At 40.7% G+C, this 19145-nt stretch overlaps 1 protein-coding gene across 22 annotated transcripts in view; it reads right to left on the reverse strand.

Moving 5' to 3' along the window:
- The window catches only part of dlg2 (discs, large homolog 2), a 355738-nt gene that overhangs the window by 216574 nt on the left and 120019 nt on the right, over positions 1 to 19145 (reverse strand). The window contains exon 1 of one of the 22 annotated variants that reach the window (XM_084373887.1): positions 660 to 754. The exons of the other annotated variants lie outside the window; for them this stretch is intronic. Within the exon in view, the coding sequence (XP_084230013.1) occupies positions 660 to 665 (6 nt within the window). The 5' untranslated portion in view covers positions 666 to 754. Of the gene's footprint in view, positions 1 to 659; positions 755 to 19145 lie in introns of those variants that run through there. 22 annotated transcript variants of the gene reach the window in all.

Genomic DNA, 19145 nt, shown 5'->3' on the forward strand with positions numbered 1-19145 from the left:
ACTGATTTTATGGGATGCCTTAAAAACATACAAACAAAACTTACATACTTGATTCACAGTAATAAAAAGTGGGGAAAAAAATATACTTGTATTATATATATATATAATATTTTATATACATACTATAGCTGTAGTTTAACATCATAAATGACTTAAGCAATTAATAGATTAACAAAATTGTAAATTATAAAGATTAAACATTAAATTGTTTTCAGCATGACATCCCCTCCCTATGATTGTATGTTTTGAAAATGTTCAGCTATTACTGAACTGTATCACACGTAAAGCACATTCTAGCACACAAAAGAACCTACAGAACCCCATTACGGCAATTTACATATATGAATGATTCAGAGGCTGAGGCTATAAGCCTGTATAGTCAGACCTCACTGTGGTGAGATGTCAGTGAGAGTGAGAGCAAGAAGTACAGCAGAGAGGGAGGCTGCTGAGGCTAAGACGGAACTGGAAGAAAAAAAGACATTGCTGCAGTTTTCTGCAACAGAGTTCCTACTCACCCCGGACTGCAGGGTGAGCTGGCAGCAAATGTACACACACATGCCAACACACACATGCACATGACCACATACAGCTACTGTTTCTGCCTCTAACATATAACTTGTAAATACTAAACTGTGAACAGCCTTGAAGTCTTTCCTTACCTCCATGCTTCTTTCCTTCTCCTACAGCATGCCTGTGTATGAACTCTGTGTGTGTGTGTGTGTGTGTGTGTGTGTGTGTGTGTGTGTGTGTGTGTGTGTGTGTGTGTGTGCGTGTGGAGATTCAACCTGCTATCTCCCTAGCTGTGAAGGGCTCTCATCAAACTACTGCCTGCTCTCTGTCAGCACTCAAACTGGCTGCTCATTGTGCTGGTGTGTGTTTGCTTGTGTGTGTGTGTGTGTGTGTGTGTGTGTGTGTGTGTGTGTGTGTGTGTGTGTGTATGTGTGTATGTGTCTGTGTGTGTGTGTGCAAATCTTTTGGAACAGCAATGAATTGCTTCCCCATCGCTGCATCGGTAACTGCGGCAAACAAGTTCCCTCCCACACCCTGCCCGGCTGTAGGGAGTTCAGCCAAGAGGGAACCACAGGCTGGACAGACACTGCTATAACACGGACACTTCCTGCGGTGACATACACACCAAAGCACAAATAACCCTGTGTTCCAATACCCATACTACCATACTATTTAGCATGCCAGAAAAAGATTAAGTATGTCCCAATACGAAGTATGTGAAATGCAGTAAGGGTGGGCAAAAAAATCTATTCCCATAAGAATCAAGACTTTTATCTCCTAAGATCCAGAATTGATTCACAGATGTCAAAAATCGAGTGCAGCTGATGCCTTATCCCCTACACACATGAAGCAGCCGTAAAGCTGGCTCGCTGTGTGTAGCGACACACAAGCGCGGCGATTTACCGTTAAGGGCTGAGAGGCACAGGTGAAAGCAAAGACGGCATATTGGGGGACAGAAATATCGTCTCTGATAAGGGATTGCGGTGTGTGAGCGGCTAATGTTACTACACAGACACAAACAAACCATTAGCCTGTGGCCACATCCAGCTGCTAACGTCACCTCCCGGATAACAGGTTGTGCTTTCGGTCCCATATATAAAGGGACATATTTCTAACTATTCAGTTTCAGACTAAAGGACCGTGGAAAATGCGCAGTGTGTAACTATTCAGTGTTACACAGCGGTGGACTAAGTTACATGTTTGCAGCTAGCGCTACTTTGGCCGTTAGGTCACTCGGAGTCCTCGTGATCTCATATGATTTTCAAATCAAGCTCTAAACATGACCTGTAATGTTTTCTTACCTGGTTACTAGGAAATGAGCCATGTCAGCATCTGTTTTCAGTCCCAATTCAAGTTGAAGCTGCCTCCATGAGCCGAACGCGTAGCCGATGTGTATTCGGGTGCCAGCCCGGCTTTGATCATAATTTCGTTTCGACTCACGACATGCCGCTGATAAAACCTTTGTTTTCTTCTTAGTATGACTTTTTAGTGGACTTGGTGTGGTGGTGGGTCGTTTGCTGGCCGTAGCAGAATCCATTACTACCCGATCAATAGTTCGCGTCCACCGCGCTTGTCTTCTTCCCGTATCCAAGGACGCGGATTCAGCGTCATCTGACGTCACGTCCTCAGGACTGCGCGGGAAATTCGGACACCGAATTGCAGTACATTATGCAGCACACAGCCTGTTCAAGGCAATGGAGAGATACGTGGGTGGGCTCATTCTTTTTGGTTTTGAACGCTTCATCACCCATTAGCATTAACAAACGGAAAATGCATGTTTATTTTTCACAAATCCTGCCCCAAGTTCCTTTAATGAATGATTAATTACCTTTGTGTCCAAGTAGGCCGAAGAAAAGGCTGTCACCCAGGGGACTAATGTTAATGGAGCGGGGCAGTGATGAGAAAAAAAAAAAGCTGAGCAGCGATCCACAGTAACAAACAAGACAAGCTGACCAACACACACTGTAGCATTAAGCAACTTGTTTAATGGTGTTCAGTTGGTTTTACCTCAAAAACTCTGCCTCTGCTCAGCGTGTTGTACAATAATGCCCCCTGGTTGCATTTCACAGTATGCAAGCCGGCATGCTTCTCTGGCTATTTTGACCCACAATCCTCTGAGCAGCAGTCGTCATGTTGTGTTGCACAAATATAAACAAAACAGAGAGAGCACGCACATTTGACAGCTCACTGACAGATGACAAACCACTGCTTGTACTTAAGAACAGTACTTGAATATATTGTCTTAGGTTTATTCCATCACTAAAATTTTGACACAAAGAGTAAAATTTTTACTGCAAATGAATATCCGTTCCACATACTGTATTGGCTTTCAGTCTCCTTGCTTTCTAATAATCGTTACTGGTATCAGCCCTGATGAGTCATATCGGTCGACCCCTTGTGAGGACAAACAAACAGTGATAGGTGAAAACAATAGAGATATGATTTTTCTTCATCTTTTTATCAGAATCAGAATCAGAAATACTTTATCATCCCAGAGGGGAAATTGTTTACGTTACAGCTGCTCTCATTCAAAGTTCAGAATATGCAGAAATAATAATAATAATAATAATAATAATAATAATATATAAACAAGAACAACAAAAACAAAACAAAACTACATGAAATGTACACTAAATATACATATATACTGAGCAATAAATAATGCCAAATTTGAAATCCATTAATATTGATTGAATAATTATTAATTATTACCAAATTATCCAATGCAGATTAACTTTCTACCAGGGTCATTGAGGTATTGTGATTTGTAATGTCTCTAATACCTTTCCACACCTTCAGAAATGGGAAATATGTAACATTGAAGCCTAATTTTGAAGTATATGACCATTAAAATGAATGAAAATGGAAGGAATAAAGACATGCCCATAAAGCGCTTGTGTTACAAAGCAAGATCATTGTTCAGCTGCAAAGAAGCTCCAAAATCCTTACTGAACTCCGATACATCTAGTACTCTGCTGCTCGCCTGCTCACCCACTCCCACTCCCATGACCACATCATCCCCTGTCCTCCAGAAGATCCACTGGCTCCTTGTCTCACAACTGATTCAATTCAAAGTCCTTCTCACCTACAAAGCCCCTCATAACCAGGACCCTTCTTTCCTCACTGACCTTCTGCACCATGAGACTCCCTCCCGCTGCCTCCGCTCCTCTGATGCCAACCTCCTGTCTTCACCACTCAGGACTGAGCATTGGACTTGGTGTGTAAATTTAGGTTGTTTCCATGTATATAAGAAAACCCACAAGAAGGCATTTCACTCTTCCGCACAACAAAGTCATAAATTGTAACAATCCTCACTCAGGTAGATGCTGCAAGAGTGCACTCATGCGTGATGTCATCACACTCTCCGTGGCGTCTCCTGGGTTGCCAGCTCTGCTCTATACCATACCCCATTCCCTCAAATAACTTATTTCGAGTCACACCACATCAAATGTTATCAATGGCACAGGGTTGCCAGTTGCTCTCCCCACTACCTATCTTTTTTGTAATAACCTTCATTGCCTCTTCCAAATTGTATACTTTTCACTTTCATAAAGTAGTAGTATGTACTGCAGCCACCCTTAAAAGTATATACTGTTGCATGCAGTATGCATACAATTGGACATAGGGTATTTTCTGAATCCAAACTTTTCTTTTTACTATTGGTACATAATGCAGTGGCCCCAACAAGTACAAACTGTTGGATGCAGTATGCATACAATTGGGACATTGGGTGTTTTCCCAATTGCATACTTTTGTTTTGACTATTAGTATGCTATGCAGTGTCCCCTACAATGTACATACTGTTGCATGCAGCATGCATACAACTGAGACATACTTCGTCATGACAGTCTGCCTTGAACTTTGACCCTCTCGCTCCTAGATCCGTTGCAGCCTTAGCACGAAATACAAAGAATGAAGTACTGACACTTAAATGCATCTGTCGTTCGCTGTCCGTCATTCTGTTGAGTGAACTGACATCTGTCAGGGAGCCGTTAAATGTTTGTGCTCTCTCGGTTTTGTTTATATTTACGTGACACACCATGATGTATGGGACATATGTTCCGCTGCACATAAGATTGTGGGTCACAATAGCCAGAAAAGCACGCTGGCTTGCATACTGTAAAAAAAAAACGGATGTTGTAGAACATCATAGTATTTTTGCATACAGCATTTCACATAATTCGTATTGGGACATACTAACTATTCTCTGGCTTACTAAATAGTATGGTACTATAAAAAGTGGAATGCAGGGATTCTCTCATTTCTGGCACCAGGTTGCCAGTTCCTCCCCCCACTACCTCTTTGCAACAACCTCTACTAACGTCTACTGACACCAGGTTGCCAGGTCCTCTCACCACTGCCTCATCCGTTGCAACCTCTATCACTCTCTACTGGCACAGAGTTGCCAGTTCCCATCCCCTTCATCTCTCCAGCCATCCTTGCTGCACCATCTACAATTCCTTTATACGCACCTATCTCATCGACAAGAAACATTCGGTTTTCCTTGTTACTTCAGAGATCCTTCTAGCAAACTCCTCCTAAACCCCCTCCTGTCTCAGCATACCTTTGACAACAAATCCTCACCAATAAATACATCGACCTAGCTGAACTACTCCTTCCCTCCCTCGACCAAACTTCTCAACCAAGACTAATTGACAGCCACAAAGACATACTCATCATGGATGCTAAAGTCCCAACTCGTTCTAAAGAGCTCACAGTCTTAGGGGTTTCTCTCTATATAGAGATATTTCTGTCCAGCTTACCCAGCTCGTGAGAGTTTGATGATCACCTGACTCTGGTCCTTGAACTGGTCCTCCATTTCAGAGGCACAGGTTTCTATGCAGCAGCATGGCTTCAGCAATTTACACCTACTCGGGGTGCTTCAACTACAATTGCACAGTCACACCTTCGCTCTTTCAAGTTTCATCTGCCACACGTGGATCACCTGCATGTCGCCACTGCATGAACCATCCCCTCAAAAAAAAAAAAAAACTCAAGCCAAAGTTCTCCCTTCACTAGCCTCTCCTCTACTAGTCCGTCACCAGATGTTATTCCAAAAGCCACAAGCTTTGTCTCCTCCATACCCTTACCTCAAGGCATGGACAACAAGTTCTGCAATTAGGAGGTCGATCCATCTGCAATAACTTGATAACAGATTCGGCTGCAGCATGCCTCAGTGCAGATTCCTCCATGTGTGCTCCTTCTGTAGCTGTGGCCACTTTCAACCTGCTCGTCTTCACAACCCAACCAACCACTTATTAACCACATCCGCTTCAATGCCGATCAGCACTAGGAAATTTGATCACATTCACCTTCCCATTACTGCTCCTTATATAATGGAAAATTAATGTCTACATGAAACAAAGAATTTTATCGGATTCACTGCATGAAAAGTGGGATTTTCGTCAGTAAACGGCACTGTAGATTGTCCTGGAAGTTCAGGTTTACGACTGCAAACGGCAATTTGCAGGCAACACCGAAAACTGCCGTGAATTGTCGGAAATTGACGTGGGCCTTGCTTGGCAGTTGTCCCCCAATGACCCCCCTCCCCCTAATTCTAGGGGAGGCTTTAACATGTAAATGAAAATGCTGTGAGCTATACAAATGCAAATCAGGGTAGCAGGGGGAGTTTTACCCCAGGTGACATTTTTCTGGCGAGAAGAAACTGCTGAATGCTATCAGTGGGCTGTCTCGTCAGCTTACTCTGCTTGCTGTCGATGTGAATGAGCAGTTCACCGTAGTAAACTCCAGGTTGCTGTCCATAGAGGATAGGTTGGCTGCTTTGGAGTCGAAAAAGTGTGTGGAAGAGACTAACTCTAAGAAGAGAAGACGGGTGCACAATCCCAAGATTGCAGTAAGAATATGTTTGGTTACTGCTAGCTAAGCTAAAAGTAGCCTAGTAGCCTTGTAAAAGAACAAGTGAGCAGAACCAGTGTAAGTTGTTTTATAAAAGTGTATGTTTTTGGTCTTGTAATTTACAGGAAGCAGTACGCCGTCTTCACAACTCCGAGACAAATTGTAGGCGCTACGAACTGGACCAAGTGTAACCCTGTTGAAATGTATTCAAGATAGTAAGAATATAATTGAATAAATAAGTTCATAGGTTAGTACATAGCATTTAATGTTAAAATCTTAAAATTCATTGACCAGCAGTGAAGTTATAATATTGTTTACTGAATGCAGCATTTAAAATGTTAATTATTGGTTGTGTAATAATATTTGTTAAATGCCTGTAAGAATAGGAAAGAGAGTTGCACAAATGTTTTGTGGATTTATTATCCTTGGACCTTTTGTGACTTTGTTATTTTCGGGACCTTTCTGATTCACCTTTGAGGTCAAAGGACAGGGGATGGAAGAACTGAGGTGAAGGGGAAGTGGGTGGAGATGCGAGAGAGTGACGAACGGAGGAAGACGACAGATGCAGGTTGTCTACTGTAAAGTGAAAACACAAACTTTTTAATAAATATCTACACCAGTTTGAGTGAAAGTGTTCGACCTGGACAAACTTTAATGGTGGTAGAGATCTGTCAGTTTGAGTGGACTACTCAGCACAAGAAGACAGAGAGGAGTTTAAGTTAGCTTCTGACCTAGCGGCTAGCAGTGCTTTTGCATGGACTTTGCTAACAAGCTAGCGACAAGCGAACCTGATGAGTAAAGCCTGTGTGGAGCTGTGAGACCGATGGCAAACACAAAGACCCCGACAGGGCCGGGTAGCACTGCGAGTGGTGGACTTTGCCAAGATCATCAGCTGCGTGAGTTTCTCTTCAGCCCGGACAGCGCTACGAACCGGAGCAAGGGTAAGATTTAAAGAATATGTTTTCATTCTGCTGTATAAGGAAACAGATACGTTAATAGACACCGATCTTAACCGTTCATTTTGTTTTCACAGACTAACCTCGCCTCATAACGAGGCGATGACCTCCTATTTGCTCGGAGCTATGTCCGCAAGTCCGGATTTACATGTCGTGATAGTGACTCCATTGTGTGTAAGTAAGTTGTACTGTTTTGTTCCTGTTCCTTCCTTGTTTAATTTTACTGTGACTTAAGTTTTTTTATTAATACCATTTAATTGTTTTCCAGCTGCCTGTAAGACGTACTATGAGACAGTACGCAGGAGCTTCAGGTAAAGACAGCCAGATCTCGCCTCGCAGGCAGAAGCTGTGAAGAGTTCAGCTCGGAGTCGATCGAGAAGAAAGAGGGTAAGACTTATTAGATTAGATCCGTTTTTGGTCAATGTGACTATTTTTCAGGTGCATTGTGTCCATACGCAGTGCATCGTGCAGTACTGATTGTCTTTATTGATTTTTTTACAGCTGCTGGAAGCGAGACAGAGTGTGCTTGCCGTGCGCCACCATAGACCTAATGTCCGATGAGGAAGACAGCATTGTTGGCGGGGTGTCTGGATGGATTGTGCGACCTCTGTTCTTTCGTAGCCAGGAGCTCACCGAGCTCTGATTTGTACATAGTGTGTTTGTGTTTCTGCTAATAAAGCTCTGTCTTTGAATAAGCACGTTCCTGGCAAATTTTCCTTTTCTCAATAAATTCATTCATGTCCTTGATGGTAATAATAGTGTAGTCCATAGCATATCATATGAATGAACAAATGTATATATATATATATATATATATATAAACCCCACCCTATATATATATAGGGGTGGGGTTTACATTTATAATGACCCAGGCTGACCAATAGTGACAGATCTGCCAACCAATCACGAGTGATTTTTCGTGTTTAAAAGTAGTGGTTTTCGCTGCTATTCATATGCTAATTAGAGCCGTTCGCACCTCCGGGAGCTCCACATACGTCAGGGTTCGTTTCCGACAATATGTGGCACAGACGAACGCGACGTTCACAGGCTGTAAATTGTCGTTAACTGCCGAAAATTAGGGAGATTTCTGGGCGTTTACGGGGACGAAAATCTCACTTTTCATGCAGTGATTGTAACATATCGTACCTAAACTGGATCGAATCGTATTGTAGCCCATGTATCTAGATATGTATCGAATCATCTTATAAGGGAGAGATGCACAGCTATACTGGAAATGCCTTCTCGCAAACTAGAATAGCATCACCTTCTTCTACGGAACCCACACAAATTTCAGCTCTTCACTGACGCTGCCCCTTCTGCCCGTTTTGTGCCCCACCTACACAACCTGCAACCTCAAAAGCGATCCGACACAGTCTCAATAAAAATGCACTTCACAAGCGGAGGCACTGCTTTTAATATTGTATCCGTTTTTATTTTTAAAAAATCCACGAACCCCAGAATGCCTCATCACACTGCCTAGGCACCCCATCCACAAAGCACAGGCTACTCACATACCGTATGCAGATAGATTAAAATGGCATTTTCACACTTTAGGGCTACGTTCACTAATGCTGCTAAACTGCTGCCAAGTCAGTGAAACCATGCAAGAAGCAACACGAAGAAGACTGGCCAGATTACTGTTTCAGTCACATTTCTGGCTGTGTGGGGATATCCAGGCTGAAAGTGGTGGATTAGCAGTGGAAACCAGTATTCAAATAATCATTTGACAAATGGATCTGGTCATGGTTTATTACAAGAAAAATTTAAAAACACCATTTATAATGGCTTTTTTCCCCAACATAATGGTGTAAGTAAGAAAAGATACAATAAAAACAGAATATTAAGTTAAGTCCAATGAATGATAAATGCCTAGCTACAGGAATGTGCCTTCTCATTAAAAACAAAAATGATTCTAATCGAGAAAAATTTATATAAAAAGCAGGTATACCTGCAACAATAAAAAGAAAAGACTTAAAAATGTCAGTATATGACAATGCACAGATTCAGATGAATATGGCAATAATGGGTTTTCTTTTGTTCCAGCAGGTGTAAAAAATAAAAATAAATGTTTGTGGCTGAGTCTAATGGGTGTATCTAACAGGCCCTGTTAAAATAGGTCCAGAAAAGCAGTTATTAATCATTATGATTCAGAGGAAGAGGCCATGCTACAATGCAAATTCACACAACTTTCTATAATCACCAAAATTGATCATTCAAGTTGCTGTATGTATATTTTTGATCCAGCAGATTTGGTCATATTTTCAGAAGACCTATAATAAATTCATTACTGAACCAAACTTCATGAATGTTTTTGTGACAAAGAAGTTTGTGTTCCACGCATTACATCACAGAAACATGAGAGCTGTAGAAATCATTGGGACTGAAGACTGCCATGATATACATGTTCTTTACAAGTGAACTTTTGACCACGAGCGTATTATTTATCTCAGTGCATACCAAGTGGTGAGCATTATTTAATAGCATTAATTACATTCATACAATTAATTTGTGAAAAAGATTAAATTCTTTACCAGGTTTGACAGGTTTAGGTTTAATGTAGTACTTACGTCTGCTATAGTGGTTTCCTCTCTTTTGCTTCATTTTAGCATTGACTTTTTCTATGCTTGACCAAGACTATAACCTTTCCCTTACTAAGGGGTTTTGTTTCCTTAGCTTAACCACTATATGATAATAAAACAAGTAATCTGGGTAGATTCACAATTCTCTTCACAATGTATTTAGCTAGTAAGTAATTGAAAATTCAGATTGTAATGGCGCATTCTTTGTATTGTATTTTGTTGCACAGTTTATGTCCAGATTCTGCAGTGTTTATTTCCTACTAAATGGTAAAAATGGAATGGAATAATAGGCTCATGAAGCTGTGTCACATGGTATTTAGAGATAGATCAAAGGAACCCTGCTTGTCATATATTTTGACATATGCATTATTGTGAGGAATTATTCTTCCTAAAGATTACTGTGATGGTATGGTACACTATATTGCTACTTGCATTACTTGACAAGGGGATTTGCATCACTGTGCTGATTCTGAGCGCAGTAGTTTGGCCATAAAAGAGTTCAAATACATTCACCACTGAGCCTCCAACTGTGCAGCAATCCCTCAACACTAAACCTTTCTTGAAAGTAAGAATTAGACTCTTTGGTATTGTCTAATTGCAGTGGATGGTCCAGAGGGAACAATTTCCTTTATATACATGATTACCTCCACCAAAGAGGTTATTTTTTCACCCATGTTTGTTTGTTTGTTTGTTTGTTGGTTGGTTGGTTTGTTTTTCAGCAGGATAACACAAAAAACTACTGAGCAGATTCCACAAAACTTGGATGGTGGATAGGTCTCAGGCCACAGTAGAACCCATTAACTTTTGGTGCAGATCCAGATAAAGGGACAGATCTAGCAAATATTTCTTACTTTCTGAAAAAATAGGGAAATGGGGCATTTTTTGTCATTTTTGTTAATTTCACAGGGAATAATGCATGGATGTTGATGAAAAAAATCAGGCATATTTAGGTGGTTTGTATCTATGAGTGAGTGCAATTTTTTGTTTGATATTGGATTAGGCTTGAGTGATTTGAAGGGGATTGTTGGGCCTTGGTGGAAGTATCAACTCCAATAAGTGCCATTCTAGTTTTGAAATATGTAATGTAGTACTTAAGTCTGCTATAGTTAACTGGGTTTGAGCAGAAGTCACCACAAAACAGTACCAATGGATCAATCAATTATTGATGACAGAGAACGCTCATGGAGGGATAGTTTAGAAAGTGAAGAAGGAGGCAGGGAATAGGAATGGGAACATTGCTGACTCTGGCCCATCTGCTGAGGAGGAAGGCAGACAACAAAGGGAAAGGAATGGAGAACTTGTTAAATGTGATGATTCATCACCCAACACTGCAGTACTAAACCAGATTAGGTTCAAGTGCTACACTGATACTTGTATTTGTCAGGTCTTGTTGGGCTGCCAGGAATGTAACACTCACATCCTCTGATCGTCACAGACTTAATAGTGATAAGATCAGTGCTTTGTGAGCAAGACGTGGCAAACTTACAGATATTATAAAACAATGTGAACGGATGGACCGACTAGGATACTTTATTTTGGCATATATTTTACTTAAATGAATACTTAGGCCACTTCTTCACAGACAGAATAATACGGATTTTTTTTTTTTTTTTTTTTTAAAACCTCAATGTCACATTTACTTCTCTGACAAAGATGTGTTTTAGTGCAGGTGTAATTCCTTGAGGAGAGGTTATGTGACGCTTGAGAGATTTTGGCACATGTTTGCATAAACAGATCATGTTTCTGCAATACTGTGATTTAACTTTCTCCAAAGGTGCTTTATACCTGGTTTTGAACATATGTTACATGTTGGTTGGTGCTTGTTCATTCCCCTCAAGTATCATTAAGCTCTGTGAAATCAAAGCCAGAAGAGGCCAGAGCCACTCCTGAATCTCAGATTGCCACATATTTTTGAACACAAAATCTGTTTATTCACTTTTTATGCTATTTAGAAACCAATTCCAAGTTAATGAGTGCACAGGGCCAGAGGAAAAAATGTTGTGATTATTTGTGATGGTGTCTTGTGGGCTAGATGAGCAGCGATATGAGTCATTCCAGCGCTGATATAAAGCACACTGAGACTGATAATACACATGATGTGCTGTGCACCAGTATACAATATCTAATGCATTTCTGTCTACATCCATCCGTTACCCTTGCAGGAATCTTTATTTTATGACTGAAACTATGCACCCCTGCCATTGGTATAATAAAATGCACAAGCTGTTGTTAGGCTGGAAGCTTATTCCATTGAGCTTTTGCAGTAGTGAGTGATCAAAGCTTACACTGAGCCTGCTTAGCAGGCTGCATTAACTCCTATATCAGCCAAGGTTGAAGGTGGAGGTGATGACAGGGCACGGCTTTGTGCTGACAGGCTTAAAGAACGACTGTTGTAACTACGTAAAATGAATATGATCAGTTTGGAAAGAAGTTTAAAAAATGAGTTGTTATTGTACAAGCTCTGATGTTAGACAGTTGTACCCACACATCCCATTTTTAGAAAAGCCATATAACAAGAGAGCTCCACTTGCACATTGGGCTTCTTTTTGAAATCACATGCACATCCTCCCCATACCACTTCCCCCTTCACGCACACATGCACACACTCCTGGTCTCTTACCAGTACCTTACCTGCATGTCTGATCTCAGAGCACAGTAGCGTGCAAGAAACATGGCAGTTTTGTAGTAACATAAAGGAAGCCTGGGGATAACCGCTAAATCTTCTTCAAGGATTAAGAAACAAAAAGCAAAGAAAGGTGCTGCGGAATCAGATGAGATAGATGTGGTAGCATCCCTGAGTGAGAGAAATACTCCTCTAAAGTGGCAAAACCAAAACACTAATAAAAAGACTTCTCATTCAATTCAAGGTTCTATCAAATCAAATCAAATCAAATCAAATTTTATTTGTATAGCCCAAATTCACAAATCACAGTTTGCCTCAGAGGGCTTTACAATCTGTACAGAGACGACACCCTCTGTCCTTCGACCCTCGATTCGAGTGAGGAAAAACTTGCCCCAAAAAAAAGCCCTTTTAACAGGGAAAAAAAATGCGGAAGAAACCTCAGGGAGAGCCACAGAGGAGGGATCCCTCTCCCAGGATGGACAGACGTGCAATAGATGTCGCATGTACAGAGCAGATCAACGAGATCACAATGTATACAATTATAAGCGATGGTTGACAGGAATGAAAGTACATAAAGAGGTATTACAGCAATAATAATGAAATGCACATAATGGAAATGTGACTACTAGTAATAACAGTAGCAGTGGTTAACGGTCAGGATAGTATGTAGTAATGCATCACGGCTCACAGGCAAGCAGACGGGACTGAACTGTCGAGAGGGGGGAGTGAAAATGTGTGTGTCTCAGTTGCAGCTGAAGAAAGCAAACCAAGAAAACAATCACTCGTAATTTAAAGGAAGATCTGAGGAAAAATAGGAGTACATCTAAACAAAGACTTTTAAATGTGTTGTGAATAATATTTGACACACAGTGTGTGTGTGTGTTTAAATACACATGAGAGAAATGTGTAAGGTAGTAAGTTCACTTTGCATATTATGATCCTACGTCTTCACTATTCCTGGAATCTTTAACAGGACTGAGCTCTAAACACAGGAGAAGAAACAGTCCCATTAAAAGTGACACATGAAAGGACTCCTATACAATTTTACTGCTAATATTACATGTAAGTTACAGGTTTTACACTTCCATATGTACTGTAGTTTTCATTTCTCCTTTGGAGTTACGGTGTTTACACCAGACAACATCAACATGCATCCTGTTTTAGGAAGTGACTTCACAATGGTGTATGTGGGAAGATGAGCCAGTTGGCAAACTGAATGTAGGGGGAGGTATTAAAGATGTTGTATAGAATGTATTTTTGGTTCCAGCCTCCCTGTTACCATGGTAACTATCCATCGATTCAGCAGCATTAGTGAACGGAGACCAAACAGATCCCCGCCCCCTACATTTCTTACTTATTTATTCCTTCCGCAGAGTGTGAAGCTGACCTGAGGATGGAAGAGAAGGAAAGAGTGGGTTTGGATGAGGAGGTGGAAGGTGGAATAAGAAATTTGGAGGTGGATGAGTTGGAATGAGGAGGAAACTGTTCATTTATGACTAAAGTTAGCATCCTGAATACAGTCACTGCTGAATCTACAGGATGGCTAAAACATGGTGTCGAGCCTCCCCTGTATGAAGGGACAACTCAGAGGGTACATCTGTCTGAGCTCGTTAGCACCAGGGTGGACTACTGACACTGAATCCCTCACAACTGCAGGTGTGCTACTACACAGATCTACACAATGCAATAACCTAACACAAGGATAATTGTCCCATTACTGCTGATTCAAACCGAACATTTCCTGCTGTTGCAGCTTCACATTAAAGCATTTAACTGGCCAAACACAGGCTGACTTTTATTTTGAAGTATGCTAGTCAAATAAAATTGTTGCATTGTTCAGTGAGTGTAACACCACTATTTTTCATCAAAATTGAGTCTTCTGAGCAAAACAATGGTCAACACTGTACTTGTAGTGTGCATTAACCAATTAAGTTTGAACAAAAAAGCAAGCCAACATTGGGGGCGGTGGGAAGCAATGTTATACAGTAGGTGTATGCCTGACAACCATGTAACACCGGTGACAGCGATAACCACACAAGTAGGAAATCATTCAAGCTTTTAATTTAGCTTTCCTTACTTTCCTGCACCAAACATGTTTATTAAAATTATGTTCTTGCTATTTTCTTTGCCACCAGAAATAAAGTCCTTTGTGAGTCTAGAATTATCACTAGCTGCTTCAATCATAAGACAATGGACTGGAGCTGCTGGGAGCCATTAAATGTCAGGAAAATCACTCAGAGAAACTAAAAGGCAACACTGCCCAAAAAATAACAGGATGTTGCATTTCTGCTCTGGGTTGTGGCACTATGTGGAGAACTCATGTAAAGTATCTTTAAATTGATTCATCAATTTGAATGTCTCTCCTTGTATGTATGCCTGATAAAACAATGCTGCAGATTTCACACCTGCTTTTCTCAGTGATCAAATATCAGACTAAATGTAAACCCACCATGAGGTCATGTAGTAGTAGTAGATGTATTCATCCCAAACCATCAAAGTTGGATGTCACAGTTTGGTGCATGCAGTTGCAGTAAGAACACGTTTGACTTAGTCAGTCACACTATGGTGAGAATGTCATGGCTATAACATCCTGGTCTCTTCACCACTCCAGTGCCAGATTGTTCCGTCACATTCGGTGATTACACCTGTGCTCTTGCTAAACCTCAGTATATTATCTCAGTGTCATCTAGTGTTTTGTTTACTACGTGTTTTGTGCTCCAGTGTTTTTCTATGGCTAGACGCCATCTCATCCCTGTGTCTTTCCCTCTCCACGTCTGCAGATCCTCAGCATCTCTCTGCTCAGCTCGCAGCTTCACCAACCTGCCTGGACTCCCTCCTCATTGCCTACATACCAGTCCATCCTGCCTGCCTGCCGTCCTTGCTCCCAGCATCAATTTGTTTACCTTAATAAATCACCTTTGAATTCATCTCTTTAGTATCTCGAGTCTCTGCATCTTGGGTCCGACGAAAAACCTCAAAGCTCACAGAGAGTATAAACATTCAGATCAACACTCCAATCCAGAAGTTTGTGGCGCAGCAGCCATAAGCAGCAGCCACAGCTAATCTTTGAAACACCAAACCTTGATGTTAATGTATACAGTAAGTGGAGAACAATGCTTCATTTCTGATCAATACGTACAATTTGGAACAATTAACCATCTGACAACTTAACCACTTTATTAAACTCATTAATGAGAATGAAAAGAGTGCAAATAAAATCATTAGACATCTGACTATTTGCCCTTTACAGAAGTCTGTCTTTTTCACCCCTATAGAGAAGCAGTGCTGTTTCCAGGCAACACAAGTGATCTCAAGTCTACCCAGCAGGCTGCCCTGTAGTGGGAGGAATGTTTTATCATTGTTGCAGGGGATGGGGTTTATATGTTGGCCAGGCTCTAAAAAGAATTATAAGTTGTTAAAATATGCAATTCATAGACTGAGATAGACATAGATAGACAGATACATTAACTTTACCTCTAATTTAACTTTCCATATTTCCTGAGTTATGAGAAACCAGCATATAAATGTGGTGTCTGGTCTTCTAAGTAGTTCTTATCATTTCTAATTACTCCCACAATTCATAATGTAACCCCTTTTTACTGATGATGTGTTTGATATTAGACTGGGCCACTATTTTATTTTTTTTCTGAACAGGATCCTGAGTACTTAGTGGTTGATGTTGAGCTGGCTAAATCTCCCTTTACCAGTAGATGTCATCATTAAGCTAGAACATAAAAATACGCATATCTGACCATGTAAAAGGAATAACAAAAATAAACATATTTTCTTATATTCTTGGTTCTCCTTTTGTGTATGTATTACTGGTAGTTTCTTTTACTGATATTTTCTCAAAATGTTATTTTATGCTCAAAACTAAACTATTTGAGAGCATGATTTAATGACTTTTTGTTAAATTTTCCCTCAACACCATGCCCTCACACCCTTAGAAATGCTGTGTGCTTGCACTCAAATAGATTGTTGCTTGCACAGATTTTGTGCATTCGAGCTCCAGCCCTTCTCCTCTCACTCAGGCTGCTCTCTGTGCTCGTGGAACGACTGCTCTCCGATCTCTCCTGTGCTCTAAGGTTTTTGTTCATTAATACTGTCAAAATTCCCCAGCCACTAGAAGGCCAGGTGTAGTGTTAACACATGAAGATGGTAATGCACTTTCTGGTTATAACTGATAGGCTGCTTGCAGTTCTGTCTTCATTTTGCACACAAATTCCAGGCAGGAAGAGGTTCCAGTAGCTGACACACCAAGCAATCATCCAGAGGAAATCAGGCTTTCCTTCTAAACATTAAAAAGTAGGGTGAAACCCTGGTAGCTTCACTGGGTATGCAGTTGGATGTGTGTACCACATGTGCAACTTCTGACTGGGCTCAAGAGTTACTAGCATGTTCAATTCTAGGTTCTATTGAACCTCTCAGGTTGAGGGTCACCTTATGGATTGTATTATGAAGTTCTTGAAAAAATCTAAAGATAGTGTGCATACCTCACATGCTTGTTATTCTTTCACCCACGACTGCATAAAACAAACAAGAAGAACTTTTTTTTCCCACCCTGAGCTACTCATTCTGCCTGTTTACTGAGTTGTAAGTGGTGAATCAATGTTATCGATATTAAACCTGATCAGTGGCCACTTGTCAGGTTTCAAAGGGATGGAAGCTGCTAGCTGATTAAAGGGGGAAAGGATAAAAGTCAGTGCACAAGATGGTTTATAAGCAAGGTAATTTCACATAGGTATAACTAAAGTGCACTGTGCTGATCTCACAAAATTAGAGGTAATGTTCTTGGGGTGTAACAGTACACGTGTGCATCCCGAACCTTTCGGTACACAACATTTGTTTCTTTGGGTTTTTTTTTCCACTTTTCTTTTCTTTTCATTCCTGACTTCCTCAGTCTAGTATGCCCTGTGATCTAAACAGTTACTGTAAAAATAATCCATTCATGTATACTACTCTCAAGAACATAACAGAAATTTTAGAGCATGAGTTTTACCCCAAAAATATTGACAGTTGTTGTCTATTAGCTACAGCATGGTAGTTGACTTAGCCTGATTAGCCGGGTTAGACAAGCTCATATAGTGCCTGAATGACAAACACAAATAAGAGACCAGAGCTGGGGGATGCTTCCATGATACTTAGATCTGCTATAAGAGCATTAGAATTAGGATGAGTTTTCATCAAAAAATGAACCAAGAGTGATGTCAAGCTGTATGACAACATTGTTTGAGAACACACTTCAAATGTAATTTAGAACAGCATCACCAGAATGTGTCAATAAGTGAAACTTGATTATGGGGCTTTCTAATGTGGATGATTGCATTTTGAGCTAATCTTCATCAGACAATGCACTCATGAGGTCGGTCATAAAAAAAATCTGAGAGAATACACATTTTTTTGTTGTTGAATATTTTTGTATGTTCAAGAATTCATTAGTGTTAGATAAATGTTCACTGGGACCATAAACAAAATGACGCTGCTGGGTGCTACAGTGTGCATTAAAATTGTTTATACTTTTTTTATTACCTTAAAGGAATACTACAGATACTGCTATCTGCTGATAAACACTGTTGTTCAGTGTACAAGCACATTTTTCATTAATACCTTTAGTTTTTATTTCATTTGATTACCTGTGGATATTTATTTAGTTGATATATTCTTTTTATTTAAAAAAAAGAGCACAGAGACTACCGGTTGTGTAATGCACAAGGCGGCAGCATAAGTCTCCTGCTCTGCAAAACCCCTGAGATATTGTTCAACAACTACAGAATTATTCAGCAGCATGGAACAAGAGTGTGACTGTAAGAATCCTAAAGATTGGTTCGTCTGGAAGATCTAGCAAAAATGCACTGAAAGCCAACTCTGGAAAAGAAAAGAAAGAATCCACACTAGTGGCTCAGAATAGTAAAGCTAGCTCTTCTCACTACAACGAGGAAGCCATGAGAGAAGACTCTGCGATTTTAAAGGAGTTAAAAGATCTCAGGAGAGAGAATCAAGAAGTGCACTATACTTAAACGTTTGTGAAAGAGCTTTTGTTAAAAACAAGTGTCACCTGAACTCGATATGAAGATAGAAAAGAGTGTGCATAGATGCCTGATGGCTTAACCGAGGGAATGGAGCGCTTACCCACGCTCTGTCATTGTGCGCTATCTGGACTTCACTGTCAAAGAACATGTAGGCTACTGCAGCTTGCATGGGGACAATAGGTCATGTTTCAAAGAATGCAGATCTTCTTTGACCACGACGCCTCCCCAGAACTACAGAAGAAGAAAGGACAAGTGCGCCAGGTCATTAAACAGCTGAAGAGAGAGGAGATATGCGCAAAGTGTCCCTATCCAGCAGAACTCAGGATGACTACAGGTTCAGGAGAGAAGGTATTTGAAACCCTGGTGGATGCAATTCCAACACTGAAAGCGCTGGGAATGTCCAAATCAATGAGCAAGAGAGGCTACAGACAGAACTGATGAGAGACAGATGGAAAATACAAGGAAACGGGCATGACCAGTGAAAGAGGCATGCGGCGAGGTCACTATCAGCCACAGACTTGAGATCACTCATGAATAGGGCTTTTCACACTGAACATTCTTAGCCCGGGGTCAGCAAGCCTTAGGCTAAAAT

This window comes from Pagrus pagrus (assembly GCF_965226575.1).
Source record: "Pagrus pagrus genome assembly, chromosome: 14".
Taxonomy (NCBI): Eukaryota; Metazoa; Chordata; class Actinopteri; order Spariformes; family Sparidae; genus Pagrus; species Pagrus pagrus.